At 47.0% G+C, this 23,477-nt stretch overlaps 1 protein-coding gene across 1 annotated transcript in view; it reads left to right on the top strand.

Moving 5' to 3' along the window:
• LHCGR (luteinizing hormone/choriogonadotropin receptor) overlaps nt 1-23,477 on the top strand; it is a 345,065-nt gene that overhangs the window by 240,935 nt on the left and 80,653 nt on the right. Inside the window, exon 7 of the mRNA XM_040430298.1 lies at nt 3,247-3,315. Coding sequence (XP_040286232.1) covers nt 3,247-3,315 — 69 coding nt within the window. The remainder of the gene's footprint in view (nt 1-3,246; nt 3,316-23,477) is intronic.

The following is a 23,477-nucleotide window of genomic DNA, read 5'->3' on the forward strand; positions in this document are numbered from 1 at the left end:
TTTTTCCATTGAAAAGCATTTTTTCAATACCAAAAAAGCTGTATTTTTTACTTACATTTATTTAAAACTTTTTTAACCATTTAATAGTTCCACAAGGATCTTTTGATCGCTTCTAAAATAAATTCCTATAATGCAATGTATTTTAATGGGAAACGCTGAAGGCAGGCCCCAGCCTGCCTGCGCTGGCATCAGCACTTCGCAATCTCACTTGCAGGGTGTCTATCAGAGGCAGAGGGAGTCCACTCCCTCTGTAACTGCTTACATGCAGGGGGTGCCATTGCCCGCAGCATCTAAGGCAGGCATCCTCAAACTGCGGCCCTCCAGCTGTTGCAAAACTACAACTCCCAGCATGCTCGAACAGCCTACAGGTATCAGCCTACAGCAGGGCATTGTGGGAGTTGTAGTTTTACAACAGCTGGAGGGCAAACAGATGTAACCAGCATTATTTTCACACCAGCTGCACCAGGATGGTCAATTTAATGTGATTTGTTGTATTCCTGAAATGGGTTTTTGTTGTGTTTAATGTGTTAAGCCCATTGAAATAATGGTAGTTACATCTGCATATGTTTATCAGAATATTTGGATGCTCACAGCGCTGAGCTGAGGGTGTCAGTATAGTGTTTTGTAGCCAGGTAGGTAGGAGAGGCAATAGATTGGGGACAATGATGACTGTAGAGAGTCTGCAATGAGTCTGGATGAGGATGTGTGACAATGAAGGACATAAGGTTGTGGTCAGAGAGTGGGAGAGGAGAGTTAATAAAGTCAGAAACCAAGCAGAGCCAGAAGAACATTGGGTCAAGTGTGTTACCATATTTATGTGTCTAAAACTTAGAAAGTTCTAAAAGACCAAGAGAGGAGGTTACAGAGAGAAGCTGGGAGGTAGATGGGGAGATTGGGCTGTGTATAGGCATGTTAAAGTTGCCCAAAATAAGAGTGTCACGGTGGGGAGTGGGGGAAACCTCCCCACCGCACATTGTAAAGGGATAAAGGATAGCTTCTAGGCCAAGAAGCCGGAAAAAGGGAAGCAGATCACCTCCTATAGCAGTGATGGTGAACCTTTTAGAGACCGAGTGCCCAAACTGTAACCCAAAACCCACTTATTTATCACAAAGTGCCAACACAGCAATTTACCCTGAATACTACAGTCCAATACAGTATATCTTCCATGTACTTTATTATTTAGATATAATAGCCTGCCTACATTCAATGCGCTGCCCGTCCCGTTCAAAGTGCGCTCTGCGCTGATGAATGGCAGGAAGAGTCTAACCATAGACTTTTTCCAGGGCGTGGGTGCCCACAGAGAGGGCTCTGAGTGCCGCCTCTGGCACCCGTGCCATAGGTTCGCCATCACTGTCCTATAGCATCCCTAATCCTCTCCCTAACTCCTCACCGTATAAGCGGACCTGGATGGTAGGACGGCTCATACCCTGGATACCTGAGGCCCTGAGTCGCCCTGTGAATCCCTCACAAAGGAGCTGAGGAGACACGGAAGAACAGGAATCTCAAAAGGCCTAGTAGCAGGGAAAAGGAGAGACCATACACAGCACAACGGCAGGTAAGAACACAAGACAACACACTTACCTGCCGAAGACTCTACGACTGGAACCCGTACAAGCAACTCAAAAAAAAAAAAAATGTCAGAGCCGGGTGTTACATGCTTGCCAATAGAAAATGATAAAACACATTAAAAACAGTGTGGTTTTTATAGTGGCGTTATAAGACAGTTTGCCTTGGTGTTTTTTTCACATCAACCCCTGCCATTTGTGTGGTGTTCTTTTAGGCGTTTCCCCAGAGACATCTTTATAGTAACACTAGCAGAAGGACCCGGCTTCGCACAGGTTTATTTCATCTATTTTATTTAATGTTTGTGTGTGTCGTTAAAAGATATCGACAGTATCCCCCATAACAGTGACATCTACAGCACCACGCTCCTTTAACAGTGAACTCCACTGACCCCCCCACTGTGCCCCGCCACTCTAAAATGGGACCTCCACAGGAGCCAGTCCCCTTAACTTTGACCTTCACAGCAGCAGCCCGCCCCTTTAACATTGAGTTTCACAGCACCCCACTTCCTTGACAGTGACCTCCTTAGGGTCCTGCCCCCTTAACAGTGACCTCCACAGTACTCCGCTGCCTTAACAGTGACCTCAAAGTACCCTGCTGCCTTAACAGTGAACTCCACAGCAGTTGACTATTTAATAGTGGCCCCTGCCCCCTTAACAGTGACCTCCACAGTGTCCGCCCCTTTAACAGTGATCTCCACAGCGGCCTGCCCCCTTAACAGTAACATCCACAGTGCCTGTCCCTTTAACAGTGACCTACACAGCGCCCTGCCTCTTTAATGCTAGGGATACACGACGACATATGTTGCGCGACATTTTGTCTCAACAGTTTTTTATAATGATAGGCTATGGTGTCGCACTGCAACATGTGACAGGCTGCGACTGCGACACGACAGTTGCAAAAAATATATCCAAGATGTCACATATCGCAGTGCAACACAATAGACTTATATCATTATAAAAATTGATGCGCGACACATGTAGCAGTGTAGTTGTGCCCTATGTGCCGTGCAGCCCTAGCCTAAAGTTGATCTACAGCAGTTAAGAAAAGTGGCTGGGTTGTTATGGAAACCTGGAGTAAAACTGTGTGTATGTGGAGACTAAGGGCCTGTGAGCTTCTATTGGCTGATAAGGGACATGTGACCATGTGTATGGCAGTTGGGATATGAAGAGAAAGACTTACAGGCTTGTATTGGGTAATGCAGGTCATTTTTTGGGAATGTCTCAGGAACGGTACGTCCTAGAGCTGTGACCCCCACAACATTTCTTTCCAGGTATGTGTATACTAAGTTTCATTGAAATCGATGGTTGCGTTTTTGAGTGATCGCGGAATATACATACACACAGAATATACATCCTTCTTCATATATATAGATAGTAACTTAGTTTATAAGGCTGAAAAAAGACATCTGTCCATCCAGTTCAGGCTGTTATCCTGCAAATTGATCCAGAAAGGATAGGAACAAGTAAGTCTGAAAATAAGGTAAATAAAATATTATGTGACCAAAGAATGCAACCCCCAAAAAAGGCCTGCAATAAAACAAATGAATTTCTCAGAATTTCTGTACAGTCATTTCTCAGAATTTCTGAACAGTAAATAAAAGAAACTTGAAAGAAAATTGTGATTTACTGCTCAGCCCGTTCTGTCAGTGTTACTGTAACCCTCTCATTTTTCGCACGTTAGGAAACTTTTCAGAAATGGATTTGAAGAAATACAGAATTATGCATTCAATGGTACAAAGCTGGATCAATTGTAAGTATAATTATTTCTCTCTGCACAGACTGCAAATGGAAGTCCGTAGAGTCATTTACTAATATTATATACTAGATCCTTGACATTTCAGGGGTTTCCTGAGATCAGGAACCCCTGTTCATATGGGCATGCAGGGTTGTAGGAGTTAAAAAAAAAAAAAGACTTAACCGGTCACTGGCGGTCCAGGTCCAGCACCGAGCTCCCTTCTCCTCTGCTGCTGGTCCCTGCTGGACAGAGTGTGAAGTGCCATCCACATGCATGCCACAGCTGACGGCCAATCGGTAGCCTCAAAGGTGAAGTGTACAGATGAAGCAAGACCCAAAGGAGGCAGAGTGGATGATGGTAGTGGTAGTGGATCTAGCTCTGAGTCAATAATAGTGACTTTTTTTAACCATGGCTCTCTAGCACTATGCAGTGAAATGTGGGCACACCCTTTCTTCCCTCAGGGCACAGCCTGATTCTGGGGCTCCTGTCTGACGATAATTGGGGTGCCCATGATCTTGTTTGCATGGGTATGTAGAGTGCAATGGGCAGCATATGGTGTAGGAGTCAGAAAACCAGTTTAGATGTACAGGGAGTGCAGAATTATTAGGCAAGTTGTATTTTTGAGGATTAATTTTATTATTGAACAACAACCATGTTCTCAATGAACCCAAAAAACTCATTAATATCAAAGCTGAATATTTTTGGAAGTAGTTTTTAGTTTGTTTTTAGTTTTAGCTATTTTAGGGGGATATCTGTGTGTGCAGGTGACTATTACTGTGCATAATTATTAGGCAACTTAACAAAAAACAAATATATACCCATTTCAATTATTTATTTTTACCAGTGAAACCAATATAACATCTCAACATTCACAAATATACATTTCTGACATTCAAAAACAAAACAAAAACAAATCAGTGACCAATATAGCCACCTTTCTTTGCAAGGACACTCAAAAGCCTGCCATCCATGGATTCTGTCAGTGTTTTGATCTGTTCACCATCAACATTGCGTGCAGCAGCAACCACAGCCTCCCAGACACTGTTCAGAGAGGTGTACTGTTTTCCCTCCTTGTAAATCTCACATTTGATGATGGACCACAGGTTCTCAATGGGGTTCAGATCAGGTGAACAAGGAGGCCATGTCATTAGATTTTCTTCTTTTATACCCTTTCTTGCCAGCCACGCTGTGGAGTACTTGGACGCGTGTGATGGAGCATTGTCCTGCATGAAAATCATGTTTTTCTTGAAGGATGCAGACTTCTTCCTGTACCACTGCTTGAAGAAGGTGTCTTCCAGAAACTGGCAGTAGGACTGGGAGTTGAGCTTGACTCCATCCTCAACCCGAAAAGGCCCCACAAGCTCATCTTTGATGATACCAGCCCAAACCAGTACTCCACCTCCACCTTGCTGGCGTCTGAGTCGGACTGGAGCTCTCTGCCCTTTACCAATCCAGCCACGGGCCCATCCATCTGGCCCATCAAGACTCACTCTCATTTCATCAGTCCATAAAACCTTAGAAAAATCAGTCTTGAGATATTTCTTGGCCCAGTCATGACGTTTCAGCTTGTGTGTCTTGTTCAGTGGTGGTCGTCTTTCAGCCTTTCTTACCTTGGCCATGTCTCTGAGTATTGCACACCTTGTGCTTTTGGGCACTCCAGTGATGTTGCAGCTCTGAAATATGGCCAAACTGGTGGCAAGTGGCATCTTGGCAGCTGCACGCTTGACTTTTCTCAGTTCATGGGCAGTTATTTTGCGCCTTTGTTTTTCCACACGCTTCTTGCGACCCTGTTGACTATTTTGAATGAAACGCTTGATTGTTCGATGATCACGCTTCAGAAGCTTTGCAATTTTAAGAGTGCTGCATCCCTCTGCAAGATATCTCACTATTTTTGACTTTTCTGAGCCTGTCAAGTCCTTCTTTTGACCCATTTTGCCAAAGGAAAGGAAGTTGCCTAATAATTATGCACACCTAATATAGGGTGTTGATGTCATTAGACCACACCCCTTCTCATTACAGAGATGCACATCACCTAATATGCTTAATTGGTAGTAGGCTTTCGAGCCTATACAGCTTGGAGTAAGACAACATGCATAAAGAGGATGATGTGGTCAAAATACTCATTTGCCTAATAATTCTGCACGCAGTGTATAAGAAAAAACATTTCTCTCTACTCAAATGCAAAATGGTAGTTGTAGTACATCCAACTATAGCAGACAGTTACAACTGTACTCAGTGTAATTCTCTCCCAAATAACGATGTATGGATTTAGGCATAAGTGGAAGTTATGGCCCTCTATCTTGCTAAAGTCTCTCACAGTGGAATCTATGGCTCACAACAGTGCCTTGGCAATAATGTCAACTGTGGGATACAGGGTTTTGAAGGCCAGTTCTCCTTTATCTTCCCCTCTTTCTCTCTTTCTGTAGATCTTGCAGAGTTCTGTGAGTCTCTGAAGCTTTCTGGGCCTGAGAAGAGGGAGCACACTCCGCACACTCCTTTCTCTGAACTTTCACTTTTAGGGCTCATGCACACGACAGTATGTATTTTGCGGTCCGCAAAAAATACGGATGACGTCCCTGTGCATTCCGTATTTTGTGGAGCGGAACAGCTGGCCCCTAATAGAACAGTCCTATCCTTGTCTGTAATGTTGACAATAATAGGACATGTTCTATTTTTTGGCGGAACGGATATACGCCCATACAGAAACGGAATGCACATGGAGTAACTTCAATTTTTTTTGCAGACCCATTGAAATAAATGGTTCCGCAAAAAAATGGAACAGACACGGAAAGAAAATACGTTCGTGTGCATGAGCCCTTAACAACTACCAAGCTAAGGTGGAGCCAGCCACCCCCTAGCGTACTGCAAGGGCTGAGCCAGTATTATTAACCCTGGTTGTGCCATCCATACTTGGCTAGTCTGGGTATAATACCTTATATAATATTACATAACAAACCATTTGCAGATACCTCCTGCTCTGGGGTACTGCACAGACACAGCAAGCGACCGCTGCTGCCAATGAAGCCTTTGATTTTTCCAGCAGTGGTAACATGCATGTAGATGGCACATCACCATTCTGGTCCAAAGAGGACCAGAAGTGGAGGAGAAGGGAGCTTGGTGCAGACAGCAGATTTTTTTAACCACTGCACCCTGTATGCACATATAAAAAGGGGTTTCCAATCTCAGAGTATCAGAGTATATTTTTAAAAGAGAAGTATATTTTAAATATAAGACAGTATCGAAATGTAGAAACATGAGGCTGTTTCCAAATTTAGGTTTTCTATGCAGTCTTTGAAGCCAAAGCCAAAAACTATTTTAAAAAGAATTAGAAACCTCATGTGTCCGCAATTTATGATCAACTCTTGGCTTTGGATTCAAAAACTACACCAAATAAAAACCATGAACTTGGAAACCAAGCCATAGGTCTCATGCACACGACTGTATTTGTGGTTCGCATCCAATCCGCATTTTTAGCCGTTCAAACGCACACCCATTAATTTCTATGGGGCCGCAAGCAATGCAGACAGCACACATAGGGATCTGCTGTTTGCTGACCACAAAATTCATACGGTTGTGTGAATGAGGTCTTAGGCAGGAATTATATCCTCTTGGAATTAGATGCTGCAAGCAGCCAAAATCCTGCGCTCCCACAGCAAACAATGAAAACATGATTTTGCTGGTAATACTTTGTGTTTTATGCACAAATTTATGTGCCCGTTGGCCACCATGTGTGGGGTTGTGGATGCATACTGCATATCTGTCTATGAATTATCACTAAAAGCTTGACATAACTAAAAGTGCGTAAGCTGCGGAGACTGCTGTGGGGGATTTGATTTCCCTGCGGCTGCACTGCTATACAGTAGCTGGAAATTGCTCCTGCTCGTACAGTACATTAGAGAATTGCATACCTTATATATTAACTTCTACACAGCTGAGCCATTTTTTAATTTATAATAGCCAAAAGCAGGAATATCTTAAAATGTCTCAGCAAAGTCTGATTGTTGATCGTTTTTATCAGTGAACCATTTTTATTACTTTTTATATAAAAGTTTCTGCACATTTAATTTGTTTTAAATTTGTTAACAAATTAATTAATTAATATAAAAATGTCCTAATAAAAAAATGGCTAAAATTGTGCATATATTGTATATCAATAAATGCCCCTGAAAAAATTAATTTCCTTCATGTCAATAAAATAGAACTTTCAGGCTTACATTTTTGTGAACTATATAAATAAACTTTAAGTCCTCATGCACACGGCCGTAAGTTCTTTGCGGTCCACAAATCAAAGATGCACAAAACACGGATCCCAGCCATGTGCATGTCGCCATTATTTTTTTTTTTCACTTCAATAGAACATTGTCTGCAAAACGGACAAGAATAGGACATATTGTATCTTTTGCGGGGCCGTGGAATGGACGTGCGGATGCGGACAGCACACGGTGTGCAATGAAATTAATGGGTATGCATCCGATCAACAAAAAATATGCGATTATCTAAACTCTATACCAGCTCCCTTGCTGACGTAGATTTTAGTCATTTAGTACGTCAAAAACATACAAAATGGTGAATGAGATGGGCCTTGCTCGCCCTCCCTCTTGCCCTCTCATGCCACACTCCTCCAACCCTTTTCATAGACCTGTCAGTGCCGTGAGTGGTGAAAATTTGCAGATTTTGCTAAATGGCTTGCGACAAAATCTGCGACCGCATACGACACAAAAGTGGCGTATATCACTTGGTAAATGGGTCTCAAAGTTCCTGCCTATAGTCATTTCCCATCACGCTGACGCGTTCTCGAGGCCTGCTGAGATACTGCACAGCCATGCTTTTATCCCCACCCAGATGTCAAGGAAAACGGTGTCATCATATTCAATGTTACATAACAAGCAATAGATGCTTACAGTAAGGCCTAGTTCACATTTCCGTTTTTCACTGACGTGCGCTGTCCGCATTTTCCACGGACAGCACACGTAGTCCATTGATTTAAATGTGTCTGTTTACATTTCAGTATTCTTTTACTGACCGTGGTTCAGTAAAAAAAAAAAAAATCACGGGGGCATGCACTACTTTGATCCATGACGTGGAACAAGCACGCCCATTGAAGTCTATGGGTCCGTGAAAATCATGGACACACCACCGATGGCATCCGTGTTTTGTCTGTGTTGCGTCCGTTTTTCACTGAAGACTAATAGGAGATTCTTTGGAAATTAAGAAGGTTGAAAAACTCCACTAGAAAAAAAAAAGCCTGTTTGTCCTGCAATTAATATTTCTGACAGGTTTATACGCAGCCTGAAAAAACGCTGCAAAAATTCCAGCTACCAAAAAGCACAAAACCCCTAAAAAATGCCAGAAAAACATATGTGTGACATTTTACCAAACTTTCCCATTCCTTAACCCCCTCCGACTCAGCAATGCCACTCTATCATCTTCCCGGGCTGCAGCCAGTGATGTATTGTTTTGCTGCAATGGTCACGTCCCATATACTGCTGCAGCCATGCACTGACCTCAGCAGGTGTACGTCACGAGACCACTCATGCCAGTGATTGACAGGCATGTCAGCCAAACAATAACTCACTCGATGCAGACCGGGATCAGGGCCGGCGTTAGGGGGGGGGAGAAACTGGGCAATTGCTAAGGGCCCCCTTTCCGAAAGGGGCCCCCTGCTGTTTCTCTAACATGCTGCAGCAGTCTGCTGCTGTCCACCCCGCACAGTCTCCCCTTCTCACCTGACCTAGGTGACTGCACAGCATTAGAATACTACTGTCACGATGGGGAGTGGGGAAAACCTCCCACCGTACGATGACTGGGGGATATGGAAAGCAACTAGGCCTGAACACAAGGATAAAGGAGCAGGTCACCTCCTAATGCATCCCTATACCTAGCCCTAACTCCTCACCTTATGAGCGGACCTGGATGGTAGGACGGCTCATACCCTGGATACCTAAGGCCCTGAGTCGCCCTGAGAATCCCTCACAAAGGAGCTGAGGAGAGGCGCCCTGTTCTTCCAGGACACGGAAGAACAGGAGTCTCAAAAGGCCTAGAAGCAGGGAAAGGAAAAGACAATATGCAGCAAGAGAATTGGCAGGTAAGAAAACAAGTTGACACACTGACCTGGCGCTGCCACCACGACTGGAACCCGTGAATACGTACCGGAGCCCTAACACCAAACAGGACACCGTACCAGCTACTCACACAGGTATCCAGCACGCCAGACTCCGCCAGGACCCCCATGACTCAAGGTACATGGCAGCCCCCAGGTGGCACTGCATGCAGGCTAGGAAGTCTAGCAACCATGCTGGACGATATCACCAAACATACCAGACAAGGAACACCAGGCTAGACATTACAACACACCAAATCATAACCCCACACCAAACATACAACACATGTAAGAGAGAGAAGACATCGCTGGAGACCTCGATGTCCCACTAGGAGACCCTCACTCTGGGAGATGGAACATGAAGACCAGGAGCATAACTCCAACACACACCATGGCTGGAGTACCACTGCCTCCTGGCCTCTAGCCACAGGAAAGATGAAGCACCTAGTGACCGCGCCCAACAAGGTGGTTAACCCCTCCAGCACCAGACAGAGGAGGAAACAACTGACAGGGGAAGTGCACACACCAGCATAAAAAGCTACGCGTTGCCACAGGCAACAACATGCAAGGCAACCATGTCACGGCACACACCACAAAGGCCGTGACACTGCCCTCGCATGCTGAAACAGCAACACGTTACCACAGGCAACAGCAAGCAAGGCATAAGTGTCACAGCGCACACCAAAGGCCGTGACACATACTGCCACAGACCGTCATAAGGATGTTCTGTGTGGGCGGTGCTAACATAGCCCCGCCCCATCATTTGCCTGCACTTGCTCCAGGCAGCAAAGCCCAAACCAGATTGGGATGACTGCATCCATTCCCCAGGCTCTGACCTCAGCTGCTGGACAACAGGAGCTCCCAGGACCCTGTCTTATCATAGCACATGGCCTGTTCCCTCTCCAGCTGGCAAGTCCATGGTGGTCACACTCTCATTGTAATGCCATGCACTGCCCTCAAGTACTTATGATTACTGATCTGTGAGCTCCCTGTGCCCCCCTCTGAGAGCACCCTTTGCCACCTCTGTGCGCTGCCTGTGCCATCTGTGTGGGCTGCCTGTGTTCCCTGTGCTCCCGGTGTGTGCCCCATGTGTGTGTTGTCTGTGTTCCCTATATAAGCTCCCTGTGCCCCCTGTGTGAACTCCCTGTGCCCCCACTGTGTGAGTTGTGTGTGCTCCCTGTGCCTGCTGTGTCCCCTATGTCAGTTCCCTGTGTCCCCTGTGCTCACGGTGTGTGCCCCATGTGTGTGCTGTCTGTGTTCCCTTTGTAAGCTTCCTGTGCCCCCTGTATGAGCTCTTTATGCAGTGACCAGGAATGGAGTACGCTGACGCCACTTTAATGTAGTGGCCGGGTCAGGTGGATAATATATTCTGCATTTGTTCGTGACACCAATTGCAGCGTGCTCAGGGTACTATCCCAGGGCCCTTGCAAGGTGTTTTAATGCACGTCCCAGATTAGGAATGCCATTGTGGTGTAATGGCCTATAATGTCTCTGTAGGATAGTGATAATTGTGTCACGGTGTCTCCTACCTGGGTACGGCTGGACTCCTGTCTTCCTGTCTTACTTGCAATAAATTTGAGTGTAGCGATAGTAGGAGTAATAGAGGAATTTTGCAAAAGAACTGATGTCCAGACCTTTAGATGAAGTTCAAACGTTTCTTTACTTGAAATAACTTGCATCCAAACAGTATACAGCTTTGGTCTCTTGGTCCCAGCAGGTTTTGGCAATGATTGGCAGGAATGAGTGCTCCTGCTTTAAATGTGACCTCTGCTGTGTGGGGAACAGACTAGCTGAGGAGGAAATAGCTTCTCCTAGGTCTCTGGACTTATCTCTCAGATGGATTCTCAGGGGATGCTTTCTTCCTAGAATTCTGGAGGTTATCTGTAGTTTTCTGCTTTTCTCATCCAGCTGAACTGAAGGTGCTCAGACTGGGAATATGACCAAGTCTCAGCCGAGACCAGGTCCTTGCTGTCTTCCCTATGCAGGGGAACTCCTCACACACACCCTACCCCTAGCAGAGGGTGGGCTACACTCACTCTAACTTACTTCTCCACCCATGTTGCAGGATGTGGGAACTGCCCACTTCGCTTACAGAGGGGGAGCTAAGCTTGAATAATCCATTCCAGCCTAGATTCACTAAACACTAAGCTGTACTTGCCAATGAGTTGCTGCCTCCTACTGGTAACCAGGCAAATTACAGGAACAATTAAATGTAAAAGTTTTATATGCATATTTGTGGAAGACATGAGAAAAATCATATCTGATGACAGTATAATGGCTCTTAGAAGATATTAGCGGGGTAGAGGCATGTAGTAACACAACTCTGGGGTGTTACATTCACCCTTACTTTGAGTCAAGCCGCCCTCGGCTTGTGCTTAGGATGAGAGGAATTAGCTCTGGGGTACCCAATTAAATACAGAGTGCTGCATGAAGTACACATAAAGACATACAAAGACAAACACATAACGGCTACCCTAAGGTTCCTGCCTGTAACAATGGCAGTTGGCAGCCGCCAGCGTGCAGCGCATCCTGCTATGTACCTCAGTCGAACTGCACACTCCTCCTTTCTGCTGCAGGCTCCAGACCCGCTTTCCTGCACTGTCGCAGGCGGAGACAGCTTCAGTTGCACCTTGTGTGAGCCGCACGCTTCCTGTTTCTTTAAGGGTTCGTGCACACCCCTGATTCCACCTTCTCTCCAATGCCGGCCAGGCACCACTTTTATAAGAGTGCTTCCCCCTTCCTGTGATGCCTGAGCAATATTGTAGTTTTCTACAGCGCGTAGTTCCTGTGTTGTTATCCTGCTTCCGACCTTAGCCTGTATCCTGACCTCGTCTCTGCCTGATCCTCCTGTACCTCGCTGCTCTAATGCCAAATGCACACGTCCGTGGAACACGGTCCATGTGATACCGGCCTGGATTTCTTCTGAGTGCAGGAGCCCCCTGCGTCATTGGTTGCTATGATGCCGTGAGCTTCCTGCTGCTGCCGCAGTACAGTAATACTCTGGTGTAAATCATACCAGTGTAATACTTTACTGCGGCGGCAGCAGGAAGCGCACGACGTCATAGCAACCAATGACGCCGTGTGCTCAGGACCGTCTTTAACAAGGGGCAAAAGGGGCAGCTGCCCCGGGCCAAGTTGCTCCTGGGGGGCCCAAGGCAGCTGCCTCTTGAGCCCTGCTGGCCACTGCCCCGAGTATCAGGCTATCAGCTACACAGGGGGGTGCTGCCATGCCATGCCTGCCTGCCGGCACTCCAGGCAGCGTACTGTGAGAGCTAGTGATTTTCTAGGACCTTAGATGACATCATCACCATGTGACCAGTAACCTAGCAATATTACTGGTCACATGGCTATGAGGTCATCCCAGGTCCTGTCTACCAGGAGTGTTGCTGCAGAAGAAGTTTCCCATAATTGTGGAGCTTTTTTTGAGAAGATTACATCAGGAAAAGGTGACAGGGGCTGTAATGCTAATATACTGTAAGCTACTGTATAGTGGGGTGCTATACTGCTCTACTGTATACTATGGGGGTGCTGTATACTGTATATTGTGGGGTGCTTTATACTGTGGGGGGCTGTATATTTTGGGGTGCTGTATACCGTGGGGTACTGTATACTGTGAGGTGCGGTATTCTGTATAGTTTGGGGTGCTGTATACCATGAGGTGCTGTATACTGTGGGTTCTGTATATTGTGGAGTGCTATACTGCTGTACTGTATAGTGTGGGGGTGATAAGTGTGGGGTGCTGTATAGTGTATAGTTTGGGGTGCTGTATACCGTGAAGTGCTGTATACTGTGGGTGCTGTATATTGTGGAGTGCTATACTGCTGTACTGTATAGTGTGGGGGGCTGTATAGTGTGGGATGCTGTATAGTTTGGGGTGCTGTATACTGTGAGGTGCGGTATTCTGTATATTTTGGGGTGCTGTATACCGTGAGGTGCTGTATACTGTGGGTGCTGTATATTGTGGAGTGCTATACTGCTGTACTGTATAGTGTGGGGGGCTGTATAGTGTGGGGTGCTGTATAGTGTATAGTTTGGGGTGCTGTATACTGTGAGGTGCTGTATATTGTGGGGTGCTATACTGCTCTACTGTATACTGTGAGGTGTTGTATACTGTATAGTGTGGGTTGCTATACTGCATAGTGTGGGGTGCTGTATACTATAGGGTGCTACACTGCATACTGTGGGTTGCTGTATACTATAGGGTGCTATACTGCATACTCTGGGGTGCACTGTAACGCTAGGGTGAACTGAGCCCCGGTCTCCTTCCTGCAGAGCGGTGCCCACTTCCAGCCTGAGCCCAGCTGCCCAGAGCACTGATTCTGAGCCGCTGGAGTCTTCTGAACTGGAAGTATTTATATCACTGTACTCTACCAGGTGTGTGTGTTGTGGTGGAGGCCATGATTGCATGCTAGGGTGTGGGAAGGTGGGATCCAGGGGGCCCAAGTAAATTTTTGCCCAGGGTCCAATCAATATTAAAAAACGACCCTGTGTGCGCTCCTGCACTCAGAAGAAATCCAGGCCGGTATCACAAGGACCGTGTATGATTCGGATTGTCGACCACGCCTCTGTCTGCTGTTCAGCTTGTTACACCTGCTGCACCTGAGCTATTCAGCATTGCTGTTCTAACAGCTCCAGCTCTGCTTAATCACTAACTCAGCTCTGCTTCATCTGACTCCGCTGCTGTGCTTCTTCCATCCAGGGACAGCTCGCTCCACCTGGCCCGCTCGGCCAGCTGCCACTTAACCGGGACCACTCTTGCGGTAGCGACCTGGTGTCTCACCTGCAGCTAAGACCAGCTTTCGCATCTTGGAGTGGGATAAAGGGTGAAGACCAGGGAAACACTTAGATTCCACTCGCAAGTTTGGCCCAAAGCCAAACTGGTAAGTTACACAGCGGATCCACACCCGTTGGAGCGTTACAGTTTGCTCAGGCCATGGACCCTGCTGGCAAGCCCAAGCCTGTGGTGCAAAATTTATACCAGGAGCTACAACGCCAAAGCGAACGCCAAGATGTCTTGCTGCAGTGTCTGAACACGATATCCACCAGTCTGGGCACGCTATCTACACCTGCTACTGCCGTACCACAAGTCCCAGCAACTTCTGAAAATCCTGTTGCATCGTATTCACACCATGACATAACTGCTGTCCAGCTGCCTTTGCGTCCACGCTACAGTGGCGATCCAAAAACCTGCAGAGGGTTCCTGAATCAGTGCCTGATCCACTTTGAGCTACATGGAGACAAGTTCCAGTCTGACTGAGCGAAAGTAGCTTTCATAGTCTCTCTGCTCTATGGAGAAGCTCTAGCCTGGGATAATCCTATATGGGAGCGAAGCAGACCTGAGACTGCAAACCTCCAGACCTTCCTAACTGTTTTCCGTACGGTGTTTGAGGAAGCAGGTCGTGCCTGGTCTGCAGCCTCTGTGCTCTTTCGTCTGCGTCAAGGCGCAATGAAAGTGGGACAATACGCAATTTAGTTCCGTACTCTGTCCGCAGAACTGTTCTGGAATGATGAGAAGCCCAACAAGCCGTATTCTGTGAGGGTCTTAGTGACCGTATTAAAGATGAACTTGCGGGAAGGGATCTTCCTGTCTCTCTGGACGCGTTGGTCACATCGGCCACACGCATTGACGTACGATTTCAAGAACGTTTTTCTCAAGCCGCAAGGGTGAGGCGGACATCTAGACTCGCACCTGTCTTCCAGAGGACTGTTCAGACTCCTGCTGCGGTTCCACCTGAAGAGCCCATGCAGGTGGAACGCCTGAAGCTCTCTGACCAGGAGCGCCAGCGGCGATGAGCAAAAGACTTGTGCCTCTACGCGTTCAATACCCGTGATGGCCACTATGAGTACCTGGTCATGCCGTTCGGCCTATGCAACGCTCCTGCAGATTTTCAAGAATTTGTGAACAATATCTTCCGGGACCTGTTGTACAATTGTGTAGTGGTGTATCTCAATGATATTCTCATCTATTCCCCCGACTTGACCACTCACCGGAAGCAAGTGCGCCTGGTTTTGCAGCGATTAAGGGAGAATGGTCTGTACACTAAGCTCGAAAAATGTGTCTTTGAGCAGTCCACCTTACCCTTCCTGGGATACATTGTTTCCAGCTCTGGTCTGCAAATGGACCCTGACAAGGTCTCAGCCGTCCTGAACTGGCCTCGTCCTCAAGGTGTCCGTGCCATTCAAAAGTTCCTGGGGTTTGCCAACTTCTATAGACAGTTCATCCCAAACTTCTCTTCCCTCACAGCTCCTATTTCTGCTCTATCGAAGAAAGGGGTGGATGCAAAGAAGTTGACCCCTGAAGCTGAGTCTGCTTTCCTGTATCTCAAAGACTGCTTTGCCGCTTCTCCTGTTCTCCGTCATCCGGATACCTCCAAACAGTTCTTCCTTGAAGTGGATGCTTCCTCTATTGGAGCAGGTGCCGTCCTGCTACAGAAGAACTTCAAAGGGAGATTTGTCTCATGTGGTTTCTTCTCCAAGCTCTTCTCTTCTGCGGAAATAAACTATTCCATCTGCGATAGAGAGCTGCTGGCTATCAAGATGGCCTTGGAAGAATGGAGATACCTTCTGGAGGGAGCTCTGCATCCTGTGGTGATATACACTGACCACAAGAATCTAAAAAAATCTACAGTTTGCACAGCGTCTAAATCCATGTCAGGCTCGATGGGCACTTTTCTTTGTCAGATTAAATTTTCTTCTGCATTTTCGACCGGCTGATAAAAATGTAAAGGCTGATGCACTTTCCCGTTCTTTCGACCCAGCTGATCAGATTGAAGATCCTCAACATATCATAGAACCGTCTTGTCTGGTTTCTGTGGCACCAGTCTGTGTGAGAGATATTCCTCCGGGGAAGATCTTCGTTCCGCAGGCCAAGAGGAGGAAAATTCTGTCTTGGGGACATTGCTCCAAGTATGCTGGTCACCCTGGGGTGCGTAAGACCCTTGATTTGCTGTCCCCTCACTATTGGTGGCCAACCCTACCCAAAGATGTCTGGGAGTTTGTGTCTGCCTGTACTTCCTGTGCCCGCAACAAGGCTTCCTGAACCAAACCCACGGGCTTGCTACTACTACCGTTACCCATTCCTGAAGTCCCCTGGCAGCACATCACTATGGACTTTATCATAGATCTCCCATCCTCTGCTGGCTATTCCGTAATCTGGGTAGTGGTAGACAGATTTTCCAAGATGGCACATTTTATTCCGCTTCCTGGATTGCCTTCCGCTAATCGATTGGCCTTTCTGTTTATAGAACACATCTTTCGCCTTCATGACCTACCTCTGCACATTGTGTCTGATCGTTCACTTCAAAATTCTGGCGAGCGCTCTGTGGGCTACTTGAGGTGAAGTTGGATTTCTCTTCTGGTTACCATCCTCAGTCTAATGGGCAAGTTGAACGAATTAACCAGATCTTGGAGAACTACCTATGTCACTTTGTCTTTGCTCAGCATGATGACTGGGTTCGGCTCCTGCCTTGGGCGGAATTCTCTTACAACAGGCATTCCGGAGAATCTACGGGCTCTTCTCCCTTCTATATAGTGTATGGACTTCATCCCTGTGCTCCTTTACCCCTGTTTGCATCTTCGGAGGTACCAGCTGCTAATTCTTTGTTCAGAGACTTCCTCAGCATCTGGAGACAGACTAAGGACTCTATCTCTCAGGCAGTTAACCGTATGAAGAAGAATGCAGATACCAGACGTAGACCACCTCCTCATTTCTCTCCTGGCGACAAAGTCTGGATTTCCTCTCGGAACATCCGCATGAAGGGCCCGTTTGAGATCAACCCTGTTTCCTACAAACTCCGGTTGCCTCCTACCCTCCAGATTCCAAACTCCCTCCATGTATCTCTCCTGAAACCATTGGTCCTCAACTCCTTTTCCAGACCCCCCTCCACCACTACTTCCGTTCCTACTGGCGAAGAATCTGAATTTGAAATACAGAACATCCTCGATTTCAAGGTAGTTGGTGGCAAGAGGTACTTCCTTGTAGACTGGAAGAATTATGGTCCTGAGGAACGTTCCTGGGAGCCGGAGGAAAATGTACATGCTCTGAATCTTCTCAAAAGATTTTTTCAGCACATAAGGACCAACAAGAATGGGCGATATTGTAAAAATGGCAGTTGGCAGCCGCCAGCGTGCAGCGCATCCTGCTATGTACCTCAGTCGAACTACACACAAGGCTCCTCCTCTCCGCTGCAGGCCCTGGACCCGCTTTCCTGCACTGTCGCAGGGGGCGACAGCTTCAGTTGCACCTTGTGGGAGCCGCACGCGTCCTGTTTCTTTAAGGGTTCGTGCACGCCCCTGATTCCGCCTTCTCTCCAATCCCGGCCAGGCACCACTTTTATAAGAGTGCTTCCCCCTTCCTGTGATGCCTGAGCAATATTGTAGTTTTATACAGCGAAGGTTCCAGCTCGTAGTTCCTGTGTTGTTATCCTGCTTCCGACCTTAGCCTGTATCCTGACCTCGTCTCTGCCTGATCCTCCTGTACCTCGCTGCTCTAAAGTGTATGATTCGGATTGTCGACCACGCCTCTGTCTCCTGTTCAGCTTGTTACACCTGCTGGACCTGAGCTATTCAGCTCTGCTGTTCTAACGGCTCCAGCTCTGCTTAATCACTAACTCAGCTCTGCTTCATCTGCCTCCACTGCTGCGCTTCTTCCATCCAGCGACAGCTCGCTCCACCTGCCTGTATCCCCAGTGCTTGCACTGGGGCGTTCTGGCCTGCTCGGCCAGCTGCCACTTAACCGGGACCACTCTTGTGGTAGCGACCTGGTGTCTCCCCTGCAGCTAAGACCAGCTTCCGCATCTTGGAGCAGGATAAAGGGTGAAGACCAGGGGAACACTTAGATTCCGCTCCCAAGTTTGGCCCAAAGCCAAACCGGTAAGTGGCACAGCGGGTCCACACCCATTGAAGCGTTATACTGCCCGTATGAGTAGGGTGTCTTATTAACAGTTTCCCTCTCGGTATACCCAGTGAACCAACGGTCTGCACTAAGCAATCATTACTGGCTTTCTTTTTAGCTCTAGTACAAAGAAAGCATGCAGGTGTCTTTAGGCTCCATTCACATGTCTGTGGTGTGTTGCGGACCCGCAAATTGCGGATCCGCAACACCCCCGCCCGGCACCCCTATAGAAATGTCTATTCTTGTCCGCAGCTGCGGACAAGAATAGGACATGTTCTATCTTTTGCGGAGCTGCGGACCCGAAGATCAGGGCCGCGCTCCGCAAATGCGGATGCGGACAGCACACTGTGTGCTGTCCGCATCCATTCCGTCCCCATAGAGAATGAATGGGTCCACACCCGTTCCGCAAAATTGCGGAACGGATGCGGACCCATTTGCGGACGTGTGAATGGACCCTTACTCTGTATTCCTAACATTGTGTAATGAAATGCCCGCAAATGGAAGGGTGGCTTTGTCCTGTATTCCCTTCTCTGCACCAAAGTCTGAAAATGTCTTATAGCACGATCACTATGGTGACTAAGGGTAGCAAAATGGCTCTAAAGCGGTGCGCTAGGCCTTAGGCAAAGGCACAGAAGGGGGAGGAGTATAGTTCTCCCAATACTTCTGGCAATATCACAGAAGGAGGGTATAATAATCCCTTGGAACTCCTGAAAGACATACCAGGATGGGGGTGTAGTAGTCCCATTACCAATCCTGGCACATATAACAAACAGGAAGGAGGGGTATACTACTCCTCTAGCCATTCCCGAAGTAGCGGGGTTACCCTTGTAGTTTCTGGACCTGCCTGGGACTTACCACTTGTCCTACCTGGGTACCCAAGTTATGAAGTAAGGTGTAGGCCATTAGTATTAAGCGTCCAAAGAGGCAGTCTGTATAAAGAGAACAGAGCTGTAAATCAAGGCACACAGAAGCAAGGTGCTACTGATCTGGCTAAAGGCAAAAGTTAAGTGCAGTTTCACAAAAAGTGCATACATTCACATTGCGGCACCTGTAACGGAGTCCATACAATGGGCATAAGTGCTTGAACGTTGCTCAACCTGTAAACTTCAGTGCAAAAACATAATGCAAAAATATCACAATAGAGATCACAAAGAGCTCACGTACACGTTTGAGTCCTTTCTTTAGGTGCTGGCTTGTAACGTTGCATAACCTGTAAACATGTTGGGAAAAAACAGTGCAAATATATTATGCATGTATTAGTGCAATCAATACTATCATAATACGCTCAAATATGACTTGAGTCATTTTTCCTTGAAGTGCTTTTAAAGTTGGAATCCTCTGGAAACAAAAGTAACTTGTAATCCAATAGGAGGTATATTTGTAATCCAAGGAACAGTATAAAATGTTATATAAAACACATAAAATAGCAGCATGATGAAAACCATAGTTCCATGAGGCTCTCAAGTAACCTGAGAAAGGGGATAAAACAATGCACAATCTTGACACAAACTGGGATGTAAAGGGTTAAAGTAGTTGGGGGGAGTCCTGACAAACATGGCCCTCCAGCTGAGGCTGTAACTAACGGCAATGGAGTAAAACAAACTGGCCAATAGTCTCTCAGTTTTCAGGACCAGTCCACACTGTGGCTCCCATAAGTTCTTCTATTGCAGTAAAGGAGACATTTAGAGAAGGACTTGCAGGTCCTCCTCACTGCTGGAGCTGCTAATGCTCATTAGAGGGCGCTCATGCCTTTGGTAACTCAGCTTTGTGGCTGTAGTGGTGCGCCACTGCCCTCTAGTGGTGTCTTTTTGTAGTGGCTGAGCAGTTAGCCTGGTGAATGCTGTGGTTACGTGATGCAATCCGGAACCCCTAGCCCGTGCAGAGGTAGGTAAAACCTCTGGCTGAAGAGGTTCTGGAAGTTTAATCAGATGAGACTGTGGAAGCTTCCATGATAAAACATAGGGTTGCACACTGGGGTTAAAAGTTAGCACAGAGTTATTTATCTGACCCACCCGTAGTGTTGGGGGTGCAGCCAGGTCAGGGAAAGGGGCTCTGGGTTAGGTTGCACTCGCTTCCTGAAACGTAGTTGGCCATCCGGGGCTTCTTTTAAACACCGGACTCTCCCAACAGAGCCTGGGTCTTCCTAACAGGTCTCTGGGGGTAGTAGCAGGAGTTAACGGTTGGGCCAGAAGGGTCACTCCAGCTTCAAATAAACCCTGAGCCTCAGAGTATGTTCCCCGACATAGAGATTGTGATGGGTCTGAGGCAGGTAAGTCCGCTTAACGGAGAGGCGGCCCACAAATAATTCTGCTCCAGTATAATTGTCCTGAAGGAATCCTACTCCTCTCTCTAGGGAAAACTATAACACCGTTCCGGTGCGCCGGGCGAGTTTAGGATCGCCGGCCCAGGGGTCATACAAGACTAGCTTAACCCACTCTTCAACTGCTGTCTTGTATTCCCACTGGCTCTGGGCATGACAGATAATTTCGAGGGGCACTTCGAGGTTAAGGTGACTGGGTTTGGGGCTGTCCTTTCTGTGCGGCGGAGTGGAAACTCCAGCTGCCTCCGCCGCGCCAGCGGGCGTGCATAGCGGGGTCTCTCTGGGCCTAGTGCAGGGGCAGCTACGGGTTGGACCGGGGCCTCAGGGAGTGAGGTGGCTACTACCTGATGTTGTGGCTGTCTGGCCGGTTCCGGTGCCTCCTGCTGGTGCGCGGGGGCCTCTTGGGTAAGCGACACGATAGCGGCTGTCTTGGAAGCTGAAGGTTACTCTGCAGGGGTCGTGGCTTGCTTCTGGTCCGGGATGTCATTCGCTGCAGGTGGCGATGTCATCGGTGATGTTGATGTCTCCGGGTCTTGCGTAGCCTTGTCGATGGCTACCTCGGGAGCGGGCTTGAGTGCGGCGGCCATCTTGTCTTCCGGAGTAACGGCTGTCTCGCTATCAGATGAGAAATCCACAGCCTTTGGGGGTAATCCAATGGTGCTGGGGCCAGCTCTCTACATGAGTTGGGGGACCCAGATATCCAGTGGGTGAGTCTTGTAGACAGGGTCTCCTCTTACGGTCATTTGGTCCCACTTTGGCTTTGGGAGCGCCATCTTCCTCTGCTCCTCAGTCAGGCTGGATGCAGGAAGTGAAGGTGGAGCCTGAGGGGAGGAGTCTTCACTCCCTTGGCTCACATTGCAAAGTTCTTGATGGGCAGGCTTTAGTTTTACCGCTTCGTGCTCTTGAAGGCCATAAAGACACTGCTCCATTAGGGAAAAATGGCGGATTAACCCTTGGAGTGCTGACGCGCACAGTTCATGCGCTTTCTTGTCTCGCAACAAAAGTAAAGTCCATTTTCAGGGTTTTAACACAGTTCTTAGGCCTTGTAGTAGTGTTAGACACACAATTCGATCCTGTTCGTGACGCCACTTTATGCAGTGACCAGGAACAGGGTACGCTGATGCCACTTTAATGCAGTGGCCGGGTCAGGTGGATAATATATTTGTTTGTGACGCCAATTACAGCGTGCGCAGGGTACTATCCCAGGGTCCTTTCAAGGTGTTGATAGTAGCTCCATTCCCCTGATGAAGCCACGTTCAGTGGTGAAACATGTTGGGGGAGCTCTAGTTTTGAAATTTTAGATTAGGTTAGGCAGGGATCCCGTCGCGGTGAGGAGTATCTGCAGACCCCTCTAAAACCGCGACCACAAATGGTGAAGAGTCGTGTTTAAGACCGATAAAGATGAAAATAATGATTGAAAACGACTGATTAAGTGACCTCTAAACATAAAATTCCATCAAGACGAAAAAAACGTATCGCTAGAATATTAAGCAAAAGGTTGATGGATGTATGTTAGGGAGGCAGAATATATGGGTGAATTGAACCCTTAGCTCTGCCCTGCTATACCTAGGATTTTAAAGTTTTCCTTTGTTCTCCCGTTTTATGTTATATTATTTTAATCAACGAAATCAAATAAACGTTATGTTTTAAGTTGACCAGACACGGGAGCTTACTAGTCTAGGTAGCTAGACTATTTGAATTATATAATTAGATTTTCCTGGGTCTAAAGGGTCTTTGAAATATTGGAACTTTCAAGGTGTTATAACGCACGTCCCAAATTAGGAATGCCTGAGTGGTGTAATGGCCTATAATGTCTCTGTAGGATAGTGATAATTGTGTCACAGTGTCTCCTAACTGGGTACGGCTGGACTCCTGGCTTCCTGGCTCATTTGCAATAAATTTGAGTGTAGTGATAGTAGGAGTAATAGAGGAATTTTGCAGAAGAACTGATGTTCAGACCTTTAGATACAGTTCAAATTTTTCTTTACTTGAATTAACTTGCATCCAAACAGTATACAGCTTTGGTCTCTTGGTCCCAGCAGGTTTTGGCAATGATTGGCAGGAATGAGTGCTTCTGCTTTAAATGTGACCTCTGTTGTGTGGGGAACAGACTAGATGAGGAGGGAATAGCTTCTCCTAGGTCTCTGGACTTATCTCTCAGATGGATTCTTAGGGGATGCTTTCTTCCTAGAATTCTGGAGGTTATCTGTAGTTTTCTGCTTTTCTCATCCAGCTGAGCTGAAGGTGCTCAGACTGGGAATATGGCCAAGTCTCAGCCGAGACCAGGTCCTTGCTGTCTTCCCTATGCAGGGGAACAACTCACACACACCCTACCTCTAGCAGGGGGTGGGCTACACTCACTCTAACTTCCTTCTCCACCCATGCTGCAGGATATGGGAACTGCCCACTTCGCTTACAGAGAGGGAGCTAAACTGGAATAATCCATTCCAGCCTAGATTCACTAAACACTATGCTGTACTTAGAAACAGAAAAAGGGGAGTGAGCACTCACAACACTCGGACCACAGGATGTCAGGATCAATAGGATATTTATTAGGACCTGTTAGATCCAATAACATACATATAAAATCACAAAAAAATAAATAAAAAATAAATAAAATAATTGGTACCAATAAATAATAAGTATACTGATAGGGGGTGGAAAAATTCAGTATTAATGCCACAATTTCTTAAACAGTTAATATCTGCAAATAATCATATATGGAACACTTGAATTACTAAAGTCCACTCCTGGTACTTGTAGTACCACAAACTAGGTCAGAAAGTGTCCAAAGGATGAAGAAAGGCCGCCTCTAGTCCTTGTGTTACCGCAAACTACTTTTCAAATGGCCGTGTCCAAAAAGG

The sequence above is a fragment of the Bufo bufo genome, chromosome 4, assembly GCF_905171765.1.
Source record: "Bufo bufo chromosome 4, aBufBuf1.1, whole genome shotgun sequence".
NCBI classification, from domain to species: domain Eukaryota; kingdom Metazoa; phylum Chordata; class Amphibia; order Anura; family Bufonidae; genus Bufo; species Bufo bufo.